Source organism: Mobula hypostoma, chromosome 7, assembly GCF_963921235.1.
Source record: "Mobula hypostoma chromosome 7, sMobHyp1.1, whole genome shotgun sequence".
Lineage (NCBI taxonomy): Eukaryota > Metazoa > Chordata > Chondrichthyes > Myliobatiformes > Myliobatidae > Mobula > Mobula hypostoma.
The window spans coordinates 35,642,971-35,659,356 of NC_086103.1; the positions used below are offsets into that span (position 1 = coordinate 35,642,971).

A 16,386-nucleotide genomic window follows, 5' to 3' on the forward strand; every position below is an offset into this window, starting at 1 on the left:
CAATCTTCCTCAGCGTTTTCATTGGCGAGAAATGGAGTTGATCATGGCCCCGATCATGGTCTCTGAGCTTCTTCTCCTCGAGGTAGCTTGTCCTCGCGCTCCACTCCTGGAATTTTCACGGAGACAGCAGAGCACTAGATCATTCAATCAATCTCCAAACTGTAAGTCACAGGCTTCAACAACTCCGAAAACACATTTAAGATAAAAAGAAGGTGTAGAAGACATAGAAAAAGTGAAATAAGTAGTTCCACGGACTATCTGAAATTTGTCGCCCAAGGAATCATTATTTGCTGGTGCCATCTTGACTGGAAGTCAAGAATTGATCTATGTGGACGGTATGCAAGCTGGGGTGGTACTGCAACCTTGGTACATGTGATAATGAACTAAATGACCAAGTTCACAATGATAGTGACTTCCAGAGCAGTCCAGGCCAAGACCAGTTGCACAGCAGTTCCTTTTCTCTCATGATCCTCTAACACTTCACCTTATCGTTGGACCACATTTTGTTCCTTTGGCTTATGCAGTATACAATCCGCCCCCCCACAAAATAAAACACAATAGAGGCAAGATAAAGAGACGCAGGAAGGACCCTAGTACCCAAGCTTTCTCATCCTATTTCTTCCTGTGTCTCTACTGTTTCAGAACTGCAGATCCAGAATCGGCCTTTACAGTCACCAACAATCGTGCCATCGCTCCTGAGGACTATTCTTCCCTCCTGATCTTCACAAGTAAAGAACCAGCCATCATCATCATCATATCATTAGAATATAATAGCAAATTTGTCATGTTGAGACTTTATAAAGCACTGGTGAGGCCTCACTTGGAGTATTGTGAGCAGGTTTGGGCCCCTTACCTTAGAAACGATGTGCTGAAAAGGGAGAGTGTTCAAAGATGTTCATGAAAATGATTCCAGGATTGAATAGCCTGTCATATGAAGAGTGTTTGATGGGTCTAGGCCTGTATTCACTGGAATTCAGAAGAATGAGGGGTGACCTCATTGAAACCTATCAAATACTGTAAGGCCTTGACAGAATAGATGTAGAGAGGATGTTTCCTTTGGTGGGAAAGTCTAACAGTTGAGGACAGAGCCTCAGTATAGAGGGGTGTCCCTTTAGAACACAGAGCAATAATTTTTTTAGCCATGGAGTAGTGAATCTGTGGAATTTTTTGTCATAGGCAGCTGTGGAGGCCAAGTCCTTATGTATATTTAACTTGTGGGTTGATAGATTCTTGATTGGTCAGGGCATGAAGAGATACCATAAGGCCATAAGACCATAAGGAATAAGAACAGAATTAGGTCACATGGCCCATTGACTCTGCTCCACCATTTTAACATGGCTGATCCAATTTTCCTCTCAGCCCCAATCTCCTGCCTTCACCCTGAATCCCTTCATGCCCTGACCAATCAAGAATAAGAACCTAGAACATAGAACATAGAAGTCTTCAGCACATTGCAGGCCCCTCAGCCCACAATGTTGTGCTGACCATGTAACCTACTCTTGAAACTACCTAGAATTGCCCTACTACATAGCCCTGTATTTTTCTAAGCTCCATGTATCTACCTAAGAGGCTCTTAAAAGACCCTATTGTATCCAGCTCCACCACAGTCCCCAGCAGTGCATTCCACGCATCCACCACTTTCTGTGTGGAAAAATTTACCCCTGACATCCTGTCTGTATCTACTTCCAAACAACCTTAAAACTATGCCACCTCATGTTAGCCATTTCAGCCCTGGGAAAAAGCCTCTGGCTATCCACACGATCAATGCTTCTCATCATCTTATACATCGCTATCAGGTCGCCTCTCATCCTCCATCACTCCAAGGAGAAAAGACCAAGTTCACTCAACCTATTCTCATAAGGCACACTCTCCAATCCAGACAGCAGCCTTGTAAATCTCCTCTGCACTCTCTCTATATTATCCACATCCTTCCTGTAGTGAGGTGACCAGAACTGTACACAGTACTCCCAAGTGGGGTCTGGCTAAGATCTTTTATAGGAGGGGAGGGAACATTGACTCAGACCATGAGAGGCCTGCATCAGGCATTTTCATACCTTACAAGGTGCAGATTGGAAGTCTGTGTGGGGCACCATTCCTCGCACAGACACTAGAGCAATGTATGGTAAGTGCCTTGCTCAAGGACACAAACACACTGCCACAGCTGAGGCTCAAACTAGCGACCTTCAGATCACTATATAGCTGTAACATTACCTCACGGCTCTTGAACTCAATCCCATGGTTGATGAATGCCAACACACCATACGCCTTCTCAACAACACTGTCAGCTTTGAGTGTCCTATGGACACAGACCCCAAGATCTCTCAGATCCTCCACACTGCCAAGAGTATTACCATTAATACTATATTCTGTCTTTATATTTGATCTACCAAAATTAACCTCTTCATAATTATCTCAGTTGAACTTCATCTGCCACTTCTCAGCCCAGTTCTGCATCCTATTGATATCCCACTGTAACCTCTGACAATATTCCAGACTATTCACAACACCCCCAACCTTTGTGTCATCTGCAAACTTACTAACCCACCCTTTTATTTTCTCATCCATTTATAAAAATCACAAAGAGGAGGTGTCCCACAACAGATCCCAGTGGAACACGCTGGTCACCGACCTCCATGCAGAATACAAACCATCTACAACTACAGCCTTCTGCGGGCAAGCCAATTCTGGATCCACAAAGCATGGTCTCCTTGGATCCCATACCTCCTTACTTTCTGAATGAACCTTGCATGGGGAATCTTACCAAATGCCTTACTGAAATCCACATACACTACATCCACTGCTCTACCTTATCAATGTGCTTTGTTACATGTTCAAAGGATTCAATCAGGCTCATAAGGTATTGACCTGCCCTTGACAAAACCATGGTGACTATTCCTAATCATATTATGCCTCTCTAAATGCTCATAAATCCTGCCTCTCAGGATCTTCAACAACTTGCCCACCACTGAAGTAAGGCCCACTGGTCTATCATTTCCAGCCTTCTCCCCGAATTCCTTCATGCCCTGACCAATCAAGAATAAGAACATAGAACATAGAAATCTACAGCACATCACAGGCCCTTCGGCCCACAATGTTGTGCCGACCATGTAACCTACTCCCTTTCTTGAACAAGAGAACTGCATTTGCAACCCTCCAATCCTCCAGTACTTATCCCATCCCTATTGATGATGAAAAGATCATTGCCAGAGGCTCAGCAATCTCCTCCCTCGCTTCCCACAGTAGCCTGGGGTATATTTTGTCTGGTCCCAGCGACTTATCTAACTTAATGCTTTTCAAAAGCTCCAGCACATCCTCTTTCATAATGTCTATATGCTCAATCTTTTCAGTACCCTGTAAGTCATCCTCACAATTGCCAAGGTCCTTTTCCCTGGTGAATACTGAATCAAAGTAATCATTACCTCTGCTACCTCCTCCGACTCCATACACACATTTCCACTATCCCACCTGATTGGTCCTATTCTCATACGGCTAGTCCACTTGCGCTTCACATACTTGTAGAATGCCTTGGGTTTTCCTTAATCCTGCTTGCCAAGGCCTTCTCGTGGCCCCTTCTAGCTCTCCTAAATTCATTCTAAGTTTCTTCCTGGCAACTTTGTAATGTTCTAGAACTCTATCAGTACCTAGTTCCTTGAACCTTTCATAAGCTTTTCTTTTCTTCTTAACTAGATTTTCCACATCCTTTGTACACCGTGGTTCTTTTGCCCTGCCATTCTTTCCCTACCTATGCAGAGCACCATGCAAATGTTCCCTGAACATTTGCCATGTTTCTACTACGCATTTCCCTGAGAACATCTACTCCCAATTTATGCTCCCAAGTTCCTGCCTAATAGCATCATAATTCCTCCTACCCCAATTAAATGTTTCCCCAAATTGTCTGCTCCTATCCCTCTCCAGCCCTATGGTAAGGAGATAGAGTTGTGATCACTACCTCCAAAATGCTCTCCCACTGAGAGATCTGACACCTAACCAGGTTCATTTCTTAATACCAGATCGAATACAGCCTCTCCTCTAATTGGCTTATCTACACATTGTGTCAGGAAACCTTCCTGAACACACCTAACAAACTCCCCTCCATCTAAACCCCTTGCTCTAAGGAGATGCCAGTCAATGTTCGGAAAGTAAAAATTCACCCATCACAACAACCTATTATTATTGCACCGTTCCAGAATCTGCCTCCCTGTCTGCTCCTCAATGTCCCTGTTACTACTGGGGGGGGGGGGCGGTCTTTAAAAAACACACAGTAGAGTTATTGCCCCCCTTCCTGTTTCTGACTTCCACCCACGCTGACTCAGTAGATAATCCCTCCATGACTTCCTTCTTTTCTACAGCCATGATACTATACTTGATTAGCAATGCCACGCCCCCACCTCTTTTGCCTCCCTCCCTGTCCTTTTTGAAACATCTAAAGCCTGACACACTCAGCAGCCATTCCTGTCCCTGAGACATCCAAGTCTCTGTAATGGTCACAATGTCATAGTTCCAGGTATTATTCCAGTCTCTAAGTTCATCCGCCTTGTTTATAATTCTCCTTGTAACCTCTCAAACCAGCTGGCTGAGTGCATCTTTGCTCTATCATCTGCCTATCCTTCCTCACAAATTCCCTACAAGCTGTCTCTACTTGTGCTCCAACTGCCCCATTATCTGCCTCTTCTCTTTGGTTCCCATCCCCTGGCAAATCTAGTTTAAACCTCTCCACCAGGATATTGTCCCCCTGGGATTCAAGTGCAACCTGTCCTTTTTGTACAGGTCACACCTGCCCCAGAAGAGGTCCCTATGATCCAGAAATCTAAATCCCTGCCACTACTCCAATTTTTCAGCCACAAATTTATCCATCACCTCATTCTATTCCTATACTCACTGTCGCATAGCACAGGTAGCAATCCTGAGATTACTACCCTTGAGGTCCTGCTTCTCAACTTCCTTCCTAACTCACTGTATTTTGCTTTCAGGACCTCCTCCCTTTTCCTGTCTATGTCATTGGTACCAATATGTACCATGACCGCTGGCTGCTTACTCTCCCATTTCCGGATATCGTAGACTTGTTCAGAAGCATCACAAACCCTAGCGCCTGGGAGGCAAACTACCATCCGTGTTTCTTTTTCGCACCCACAGAATCGCCCATCTATCCCCCTAACTATGGAGTCCCCTATTACTGCTGCTATCCTCTTCCATTCCCTACCCTTCTGAGCCACAGGGCTAGAGTCAGTGCCAGAGGAACGGCCACTGTTGCTTCCCCCGGGTAGGTTGTCCATCCCAACAGTACACAAAATGGAGTACTTATTGTTACGTGGGACAGCCACAGTGCTGCTCTCCAGTTCCTGATGCTCTCCCTTCCCTCGCCCAACAGTCACCCACTTAGCTGTCTCCTGTGGCCCCAGTGTGACTACCTGCCTGTAGTTCCTATCAATCACCTCTTCACTTTCCCTAACAAACCTCAGGTTATTGAGCTGCAGCTCCAGTTCCCTAACCTGGTCTCTAAAGGGCTACAGTTCAATGCACTTGACACAGATGCGGCCATCAGGGAGGCTGGAAATCTCCCAGGTATCTCACATCTCACACCCACAGCAGAAAATTGGCCTTGCAGTCATAACCACTATTCTTAAATTAATGGAAAAAAAGAGATACGAAAGTAATGCTTTCTTATGTCGCCTAGGCCCCTCTTCGACGAAGCCCCAGTGACCAAAGCCCTGCTACTCTGACTCACGCTCCTTTGTCAACCTCTGTGCTGGGCAGTGTCTCCACTTTATCCCAGAATCTTCTCAGCGGCTTTGTGCAATGATCAGCTACTGTGTCTGCACACTTTTCCCAATCAAATCTCCCACTGAAAGAAACTACTCGCTTTTTAAATCTTTTCAGCAGCCTTGTGTGATGACAAGCTACCGCGTTGGTGCACTTCTCACAGTCAAATAAAGGGAGAAGAAAGGGGATTGGAGCTGAGATGAAAATTGGGTCAGCCATGATGAAATGGCAGAGCAGACCCGATGAGCCAAATGGCCTAATTCTGCTCCTATATCCTATGGTCTTATGGTCTTATTTCAGTTTGTGTTTCACCTCCACATTGTGAAATCAAAGGGAAGTCCGTATACTTCCAGTCATCTTGCAGAAAAATTGATAGCAAGTAATATAAAGTTTAAACAGCTTCAGAAATGACACAGTTCAACAGCAGGGTACAAAATTGCATTTAATTTTGCTGTAGTTTTAATAAACCTTGTTTTCTCTATGGGAGCTGTTACACAGAAGACAGAATTGATCTCCTAGCATGGAGATTACAGTAGAATATGGAGTCATCTGCTTTCCTTTTATTCCCAGTTTTTCTTTTAAACCAGTCAGTACACAATGCTGAAACTGGTAACAAAAGCTGAATCAAGTATTCAGTCAAAAGAGTATTAGCCTAAATTTATTTTAAGCGAATTATGAAAATAGTACTATGCGGTTGTGAATCCTTTGCAAATCATTCTGTTGCCGAGCTTACATTCTGCAGGACTTTATCAATGAATCATCCCAAAATAATGAAACTATCTAAGGGCACTTCACAGAGTTACCAAAGCTTGTAAATTAACTATTTTTGAAGAGCTTTCCTCGTAGAGCAGTCTATTAAAAATCAAAAGCCATTTTAAGGTGAAATATTTGTCCAAATTTTTATTTTGAAATTATTTTTTTCTCTTCTTGTCTTCAGAACCTTGGAAAAAATAACAGGCGAGATCCTGTGGTGAGTGAAGTAACAAACTTGCTTTATTTTTCAGAGCATATTCATAATTTAGGGAACAATGACATGAAATGGTCAACACTAACTACCAGCACTGATGAGCGCAATGTGTTCATCTCTGGAATTCAGAATTAATTTGTATCCTCTATTACTTGTACTTCTCCTGGGTCTCTTCATTTTTATTTCTTTTTCATTCAGCCTCCCCGACCTGAAGATCTATCGATTGTCTGTTTTACCAGTGGAACAACGGGTATGTATTGCTTAGAATTATTTAATATCTCGGAACACTGTTATGAACTTGGTTTTCCTTTCCCGCAGCCCATGTTTATCTTTGAAGGAAAGGTGATCGCAACCAATTAGCTCAAGGAACAATAATGTTTTAGGTATAAATCAATAAATAATTTAATTTGTGTAGTGTCTTTCTCAACCCCTCCATTTTACCCTTGGAATGGTTCTTGATGCATGTAGCAGGTGTGGTACATTAGTTCAAGTTCAATTGTCATTCAATCACACTTATGTATACAGCTAAATGAAACAACATTCCTCAGGGTCAAGGTGCAAAACACAGTACATATCATCACACACAGCACATAGATACGATGGCAAATATAGTCACAAAATAATATTAGCACAAGTCTCTCAGTGACATGGCCTGAAGTTTGATGGTGCATGGGATGTTGTCGTTTCTGCAAATACAAGCATGCAGCACCTCGCGCCGGGTTAACGGCAGTTGGGGCGATCCAGTTTATCTTCCTTTCTTTTTAAATCTTTTTATTAAATAAGTATACAAAAAGGTAAGCCATATAGACACTAATACACTGTTAGAATATAATAAAATTACAGAAGATATTAATACAAAAAAAATACTACAAACAATGTAATTTAAACATAACATACCAAGGTAACATAATAGTATACTAATTTTATATATATATCAATAGAGAAAAGGAAAAAAAAACCCACTGTGCAACTAACTAAAAGCAACGCAAAGCAATGGGCTAACTTGAAACCAAACAGAGTTAAACTTAAAATCACGTCCTCAATCCCGACCTCCATTAAAAACAGTAAAAAAAAACAAGAAGGGTATATATTACATTAAATGAAAATATTGAATAAAAGATCTCCAAGTCTGTTCAAATTTAAATGAGGAGTCATAAAGATTGCTTCTAATTTTCTCCAAATTCAAGCATAATATCGTCCGAGAAAACCAAAAAAAGGTAGTTGGAGCATTAAGCTCTTTCCAGTGTTGTAAGATACATCTTTTCGCCATTAAAATAAGAAATGCAATCATTCTACGGGCTGAAGGGGAGAGATTACTGGAAATTTTAGGTAGTCCAAAGATAGCAGTAATAGGGTGAGGAGAGATATCTATATTCAATACCTTAGAGATAATATTAAAAATATCTCTCCAAAAAGTTTCCAAAGTAGCAGTTTATCTTCCAGCGAGCAAACATTGGAGAGGAGCACCAATGGGAAAGCCGGCCGGCAGAGACCAGCCCACAACCCAGCACAGATTCCATTGCGCCTGACGTGCCTCTGTCCTCTCCCACATCACCTCCGGTGCTTCCACCCCTGGGGTGACGCCGCAGCATGGAGGCCAGGTCCACACAACAACCTAGATCGCGTAGCTCCCCCACCATCGGTCTCACCGATGAACCAATGAACTGGACTTGCAGTACTCAGGGTCTCATGATCTCTAGAAGATTGTTTGAGACAAACACTTAAGCCATTTGTTGGACCCAGAGAGGCCACTGTGACCAAACGTGCCGCCATCTTACCGGAAACAATTATTGGTTACGTTTGTGGGCCTACATCCAGAAGCAAGGTGCGTGAGTTCAAATCCGTCACTGCAACTGTGGAATTAAGTTCATGATTACTAACTATATCTGAAGTTAAAGAACCTATCAGTAATGATACCTGTGAACCTACAGCATGTGTCATTAAAAACCCATCTGACTTACTCATGCCCTCTGCAAAAGAAAACTATTACCTCACCCTGTGTATCCTGTGTGGAACACAGCCAGTCCCACTAAAGTGTTTGAGTATTAACTGCGTCCTCAGTGCTAACAGTTAAGTTTGAGCAACCGTACCTCGTGAATTATAAAGAAAAAGCAATGCTCAGCATGTGTGCATAACCATTTCCCACAAACAGTAATGAGAGTAAGTGGACAGCGAATCTATCTGGTAAAAATACTCAGTAGCTGTTTTCCTTCTCACAAATGCATCCTGACCAGCTGTGTATTTCCAGCATTTTCTGTCTTTATTCTAGATTTCCAGCATCTGCAGTTCTTTTTATTTTCAAAAACCGGCTGGTGGTTATGGTTGCTGGCGATTATCAACTGAATCATCTGATCAGTATTTTTTTCATCTAAATCCTTGACGCTGTCAGTGTGTGGTAGGCAGACAGGGCCTTGTGTCAGGAGGGTGGACTCAGTGTGCTGCTCATGATGAGCGTCAGGAATGTGGACTAGGTCAGCTGCTGGAGTGGACTGTCATGTGCGTGGGCTGCATTTGAGCCTGGAGCCGGGGCTCAGGAATGTGGGTCGGTTTGTGGCTGCACCCTCAGCTGGCAATATGCATAAAGTGCAGGTGGGTTTAGTGTCTGATATCAGGTGAGGAGGAATAAAGACCTTTAATAGATTAGCTCTACTTGGCTCAAAGTGCTTCGAAACATACAGTGAAATGCATTGTCTGCATCAAAGTCAAATCAATGGGGATAGTGCTGAGCAGCCTGCACGTGCCGCCATGCTTCCGGCACCACGTCACTCGCCCACAACGCGATGACCATAACCGCATGCTGTGGAATGTGAGAGGAAAACAGAGCACACAGAGGACAGCCACGCAATCGCAGTGAGAATGTACAAAATCCTTACACGCAGCGGCAGAAATTAGACTGTCCTTACAGACAGCGGCAGACTGGCACGGTAAAAACATTATGCTAACCGCAACACTACTGCCAAGGGCTTCTATACCAAAACCTACGCATGTATTTATATGAGAGTGAGTGATTGCATTAATACCGGGTGGTATAGAGTGCTGTACATGCCCATCTTTTTGCATGAGCATCAATGCTATGCAAGAGATGTTGGTCTCAGTCACATTGGCTCGCCATGCTACTGGGTCACGACCTTGTTCTGCAAAACCTATGTGGTACTTCGTGTATTCTGACTACCCCACATTAGCCGAAAACCCCACATTACCCAGATTAGGTGGCTTCCACACCACAATAGGATGTTTTGCACTTGTATTGACAGGACCTCACCGATAATCACCTAAAATCACTCTGATGTCAAAGCTCAAAAATTCAAGACATTTTAACATTGACATCACTGCACACAGCGAGAAAAATTGAGCAGCAAATGGCTAGAGCAAATTAGAGGAAATTGTATTATGGAATGAGATTCATCGTGAAGAATAAGCTAGTCCAGTATCTCATCTCTAACAAACATTATCATCAGTGAAAATCTAAACATTGTGAATATTTTTTCCGGTTTCTATTTCCCTTCTACAAGTCAGAAATAAGGCTTTCTTTCAATGATATACTAAGAATCCTAAAGATGCAACAGATCTTAAATAAAATACTTTTGCATATGTTACAGAAATTTTTGAGTCCGGAATCTTGATTTCTTTGAATGTGTATCTATTTTCCTGAAAACTTTTAACTTTCAAAACTTTCAAAACATTTGAATGGTTATCAAGGGGGAATCATTTTCTTTTGGAAACTAAGTGATGCAGTACAGATAAACATTAATATCAAATAGGACACGTACCAAGTTTGATAAGATACTATCGGTTTAGATTAGTTCATTTGTATGCAATCAGTTCTTAGAAATTAAGGATTCAATTTTCCAGATTCACACATGTGCAATAATTGCTGAAAATTTGAAACACTTGAAAATCGAGTCTGCTAAAAAAAACTGTTGTCTAATAATTATATATGCATATATTCATGGATATAATTTAAATGTTTTCATGGCAATATGGTTATAGACAATTGAGCATCTAAGCAAATTATAATAGTTGCATAATTATTCACCACCTTTGCCATGTTATCAAGTTCAGATTCAAAAAGAAAAGGAAGTGGGTGCTTGTGATGCTGAATCCCCGTGCCCATAGCAAGTTAAGAGTTTGAGATCTTCTCGGCATGTTTAAGGAAAGCAATCAGAAGTCTTCAAGTTATTATTTATTACAGTTGGTATATTTCACCATGATTTTCACCTGAAAGTGAATTCCACACATTGGGCAGTTGGTCAATCAAACTGCCATATGACCATAAGACTTAAGGGCAGAATTAGGCCATTTGGCCCATTGTTGTCTGTATCATTTGACATGGCTGACATATTATTCCTCTCAACCCTGATCCCCTGCCTTTTCCTGATAGCCTTTCATGCCCTTACTAATCAAGAATCTATCAACATCTGCTTTAAGTATACCCGATGATTTAGCCTCCATAGCCATTTGTCACAACGAATTCCATAGATTCACTGCCATCTAGCTGAAGAAATTCCTCCTCATCTCTGTTCTAATGGGACACATATCACAGGAAGAGTATCCCATATTATAGAAGGTATACCCCAAATAATTACACTATTAAATCGTATATTCAACACTTGCAATCAAGGAACTTGGAAGCATAAATTGAGAACAGATGTTCCCAAGGAAATGTACGGCAGAAATGTGGCAAATGTTCAGGGGATATTTGCATGGCATTTTGCATAGGTATGTTCCAATGAGACAGGGAAGGGATGGTAGGGTACAGGAACCGTGGTGTACAAAGGCAGTTGAAAATCTAGTCAAGAAGAAAAGAAAAGCTTACAAGAGGTTCAAAAAAACTAGATAATGATAGAGATCTAGAAAATGATAAGGCTAGCAGGAAAGAGCTTAAGAATGAAATTAGGAAAGCCAGAAGGGGCCATGAGAAGGCCTTGGCAAGCAGGATTAAGGAAAACCCCAAGGCATTCTACGAGTATGTGAAGAGCAAGAGGATAAGATGTGAGAGAATAGGACCAATCAAGTGTGACAGTGGAAAAGTGTGTCTGGAACTGGAGGAGGTAGCAAAGGTACTTAATGAATACTCTGCTTCAGTACTCACTATGGAAAAGGACCTTGGTGATTGTAGGGATGACTTACAGCAGACTGAAAAGCTTGAACATATAGACATTAAGAAAGAGGATGTGCTGGAACTTTTGGAAAGCATCAAGTTGGATAAATCACCGGAACTGGATGAGATATACCCCAGGCTACTATGGGAGGCAAGGGAAAAGATTGCGGAGCCTCTGGCAATGATCTTCAATGGGGACGGGAGAGGTTCCAGAGGATTGGAGGGTTGTAGGTGTTGTTCCCTTATCCAAGAAAGGGAGTTGAGATAGCCCAGGAAATAATAGGCCAGTGAGTCTTACTTCAGTGGTTGGTAAGAGGCAAGATTTATGAACATTTGGAGAGGCATAATATGATTAGGAATAGTCAGCATGGATTTGTCAAATGCAGGTCATGCCTTACTAGCCTGATTGAATTTTTTGAGGATGTGACTGAACACATTGATGAAGGTAGAGCAGTAGATGTAGTGTATATGGAGTTCAGTAAGGCATTTGATAAGGTACCCCATGCAAGGCTTACTGAGAAAGTAAGGAGGCATGGGATCCAAGGGGACATTGCTTTGTGGATCCAGAAATGCCTTGCACACAGAAGGCAAAGAGTGGTTGTAGACGGGTCACATTCTGCATGGAGGTTGGTGACCAGTGGTGTGCCTCAGTGATATTTTCTGGGACCCCTTCTCTTCGTGATTTTTATAAATGACCTGAATGAAGAAGTGGAGGGATAGGTTAGTAAATTGCTGATGACACAGAGGTTGGAGGTGTTGTGGATAGTGTGGAGGGCTATCAGAAGTTACAGCAGGACATTGATAGGATGCAAAACTGGGCTGAGAAGTGGCACATGGAGTTCAACCCAGAAAAGCGTGAGATGGTTCATTTTTGTAGGTCAAATATGATGACAGAATATAGTATTAATGGTAAGACTCTTGGCAGTGTGGAGGAGTAGAGGGATCTTGGGGTCCGAGTCCATTGGACACTCAAAGTTGCTGCGCAGGTTGACTGTGTGAGTTAGAAGGCACACAGTGTATTGGCCTTCACCAATCATGGGATTGAATTCAAGAGCCGAGAAGTAATGTTGCAGCTATATAGGACCCTGGTCAGATCCCAATTGGAGTATTGTGCTCAGTTCCAGTCATCTCACTACAGGAATGATGTGGAAACTATAGGAAGGGTGCAGAGGAGATTTACAAGGATGTTGCCTGGATTGGCGAGCATGCCTTATGAGAATAGGTTGAGTGAACTCGGCCTTTTCTCCTTGGAGCGACGGGAGATGAGTGGTGACCTGATAGAGGTCTATAAGATGATGAGAGGCATTGATCCATTGATCGTGTGGATAGTCAGAGGCTTTTTCCCAGGGCTAAAATGGCGAACATGAGAGGACACAGTGCTATGGCGCTTAGAAGTAGGTACAGAGGAGATGTCAGAGGTAAGTTTTTTACACAGAGAGTGGTGAGTGTGTGGAATGCACTGTCAGCATCAGTGGTGGAGGCAGATGTAATAGGGTCTTTTAAGAGGCTCCTGAATAGGTACATGGAGCTTAGAAAAATAGAGGGCTATGGATAACCCAAGGTAATTTCTAAAGTAGGTGCATCTTTGGCACAGCATTGTGGGCTGAAGGGCCTGTATTGTGCTGTAGGTTTTTTCTATTTTTTTCTATGATTACTTTCTATTCCCTGTAGTTTTCAATCTGAAAAATTTATTTAAATATTTTTGTGGTGTTACTTTGGACAAACAAGTTGATGAGAAGTTGGTAGGAAACCTGCTTTACAAGGCTAAATCAAGTACTGTATAGCGACCGGGTAAGCAGGTAGGTTTAACAGAGAAATTATGCGGATGAGTTCTGGGATATGTAAGGTGGTATACAGATCAAAATAGTCAGATAATCCTATTTGGGGGGGAGGGGGAGATGCAGTTCCTGCAGGTTGTCAATAGTCTTAATAGATTCGGTTTATCTTTCCTGCCAACTAAAAACAAGGTGAGTGCCATTTGTAATTTTTCAATTTGAAGAGCTGTCTTTTTGTTGTTAAATCAAGAGGCTTTGAAGAATGTGGTGACTAAAGCCTCTACAATTTCTCACCGCTTTAATACAATGGCGAAGAAATCATCAGTTCCTGTACAATTTTCTTTAGAGTCAATATTCCTGAGGCATTGTAGAAGGCTGTTCAGTGCATGTTCATGTCAGCCAGAAAGGCCTCAGTTTCAAATTAACACTTACAAAATGCTGGAGGAGCTCAGTAGGTGAGGTAACATCTATGAAAATGAATAGATCATCGACATTTCAGGCCAAGACCCTTGTTCAGGACAGTTTCAAATTGTTCTTGTTGCATGATTCTACTTCTCACTTTTTAAAAATTGCTTTGTATTGTGTTGATTATATTAATTGGTTTAACAATGTATGTTTCTTTTCAGGTAATCCCAAAGGGGCTATGCTCACACATGGGAATGTGGTGGCTGATTTTTCAGGCTTTTTGAAAGTTACAGAGGTGAATATAAACATGAAGAACTGTTTGGCTGCAGATAGAATAACCACATAAAACTTATTTTCAATCCTAATTACTCTTATAAAATTAAAGTTATGAAAAGTGTGCAAGAAAATGTAAGTAACCTTGAGATGAATTTGTAACTAGATTAAATTTTAATTATTGAATAGAAATCTTTTATGTAAGTTTGGCCATGGTATCACTTTCAAAACTTTTCATTAGATTTGAACATGTATATTTTCTATGGTGTGAATGTGCTGAATTTGTCTTAATTAGGAAGGACTGATGATTTAGTTAGACAGTTCATCTTGATAAAATTGCAACAGTGAGATTAAGAAATGCAACTGTAGAAAAGTAACAGTTATTAACCATCCATTCTTGCTTAGAAAATCTGTAGTTCATTACTACCTTGGAGTCCTTGTAGTGAAAATCCTTCGATGATATTGATACATTGGGGATTCTGAGATTTTGATCCAACAACAATGATGATGCCTGTTGACGTTCAGGGACAAGCACAGAGGTGGAAAGGAATCTCAAACTTTAATTGATCTTCAGCAATTTTCATGTACCTCCCTTTAGATGTGGACAGATCTGTAGGAATGGGAGTCAGGATGTACCATTGAACACTACAGGGTGTAGGAAAGAAAAAATATCTTGTGCACAGAACTAGCTAAGTACTTCCTTTTGGGATTAAGAATCAAATATTTGTTGAAAATCTAATCTGTTGGGAAAATAATCTTCTTCTGCCTTCTCCTGTTGGGTAAACTCCCTTCACTACTATTCTTGCTTCACTGATGTTCACTGATAAGTGATACAAAAGGTTCAAAGGTTCAAAAGTCAATTTTAATGTCGGAGCGATGTATACAATGTACATCCTGAAATGCTTTTTCGACAAATACATTGGATGTTTGAGTTATAAAAGTTGTCTGCAAAACTGCAAACCCCAATAAGCTTTTAATATTCTCATGTTTAATTCATGTATTAAATCTGTTTCATCACAAGCAATTTCAATATCCATTTCCCATCTGTAATTACCCTTGAGAGGAGCAGTGTTATTTTACTGCAGTCCATGTGTTAAAGTGTTCCAACAGTGCTGCTAGATAAAGAGTTCCTGGAATTTGACCCCCAATGATGATGTGAAGCATTTCTAATAAAGATGACTTGTATTCTTGAGACTTTGTTTAGGATAAATTGGGTTTATTGCCACATCTACTGAGGTACAGAGAAAACTTTGTTTTGATGCATACTCGTGTGGATTATAGACTTGACTTTCCAAGTAATGGAGATATTGTTTGGGAGTGTTTGGCAAGTTGCTGTGGTGCATATTGTACCTAGTACGCTCTGCAACCATGCAACGCTGGCAATGGAGGGAATGACTGTTTAAGTCTAATTCGTATGAATGTCACATTTTTGTGAAGGTAATCTGTAACAGTTTTAATATCTTTTCAGTAGATGTTCTAATAATACATTCCAGCTAGTGCTATGAAGTTAGCAGAACACATTTTAAACTCCCAGACTCTGATTTTATTTCCTATCATTATTAGTGAATGTAGAGTACAAGACTTTGTCTAAGGCTACGTCCACACTAGACCAGATAATTTTGAAAACGCTGGTTTCGCGTAAAAACGATAGGCGTCCACAACAGGCATTTTTGAAAATACCTCCGTCCACATTAAACTGAATATTTGGGCGAATCTCCTCCTATTGCGCATGCGCAGGACACATCTACAAAAAGCAAGCGAAGAGGAAACAGTATACTCGTTGCGCGTTTGTCTAGTTACAGACTAGAAGAACTTAAAAGGAAGTTGCCAAACGATGGACAGCTGTTGGCTCTCGCGCAGGAGGACTTAAAACTGAAAAAACAAATACTGGAGCGTATGGAGGCAACCGACAGGGAGTTCACGGACAGTACGACCTGGCTGACGACGAACATTAAAAAACTGACTAACTCTGTTGCAGAGAGATTTGCAATAATGAGGAATATGATGGCTCCCCCCCCCCGTACTTTTCACCGCCACAATACCAGCCTCACAGCCACTACAATAGCTACACATACGGACGCACAGAATCCCGGGTGGCCCCACCA

General features: G+C 41.6%; 1 protein-coding gene across 5 annotated transcripts in view; it reads left to right on the plus strand.

Moving 5' to 3' along the window:
* LOC134349237 (long-chain-fatty-acid--CoA ligase 6-like) overlaps positions 1-16,386 on the plus strand; it is a 127,183-nt gene that overhangs the window by 70,115 nt on the left and 40,682 nt on the right. For all 5 annotated transcript variants that reach the window (XM_063053249.1, XM_063053248.1, XM_063053251.1 and 2 more), the window contains exons 8-10: positions 6,698-6,730; positions 6,926-6,977; positions 14,230-14,303. In XM_063053249.1, the coding sequence (XP_062909319.1) occupies positions 6,698-6,730; positions 6,926-6,977; positions 14,230-14,303 (159 nt within the window). The remainder of the gene's footprint in view (positions 1-6,697; positions 6,731-6,925; positions 6,978-14,229; positions 14,304-16,386) is intronic.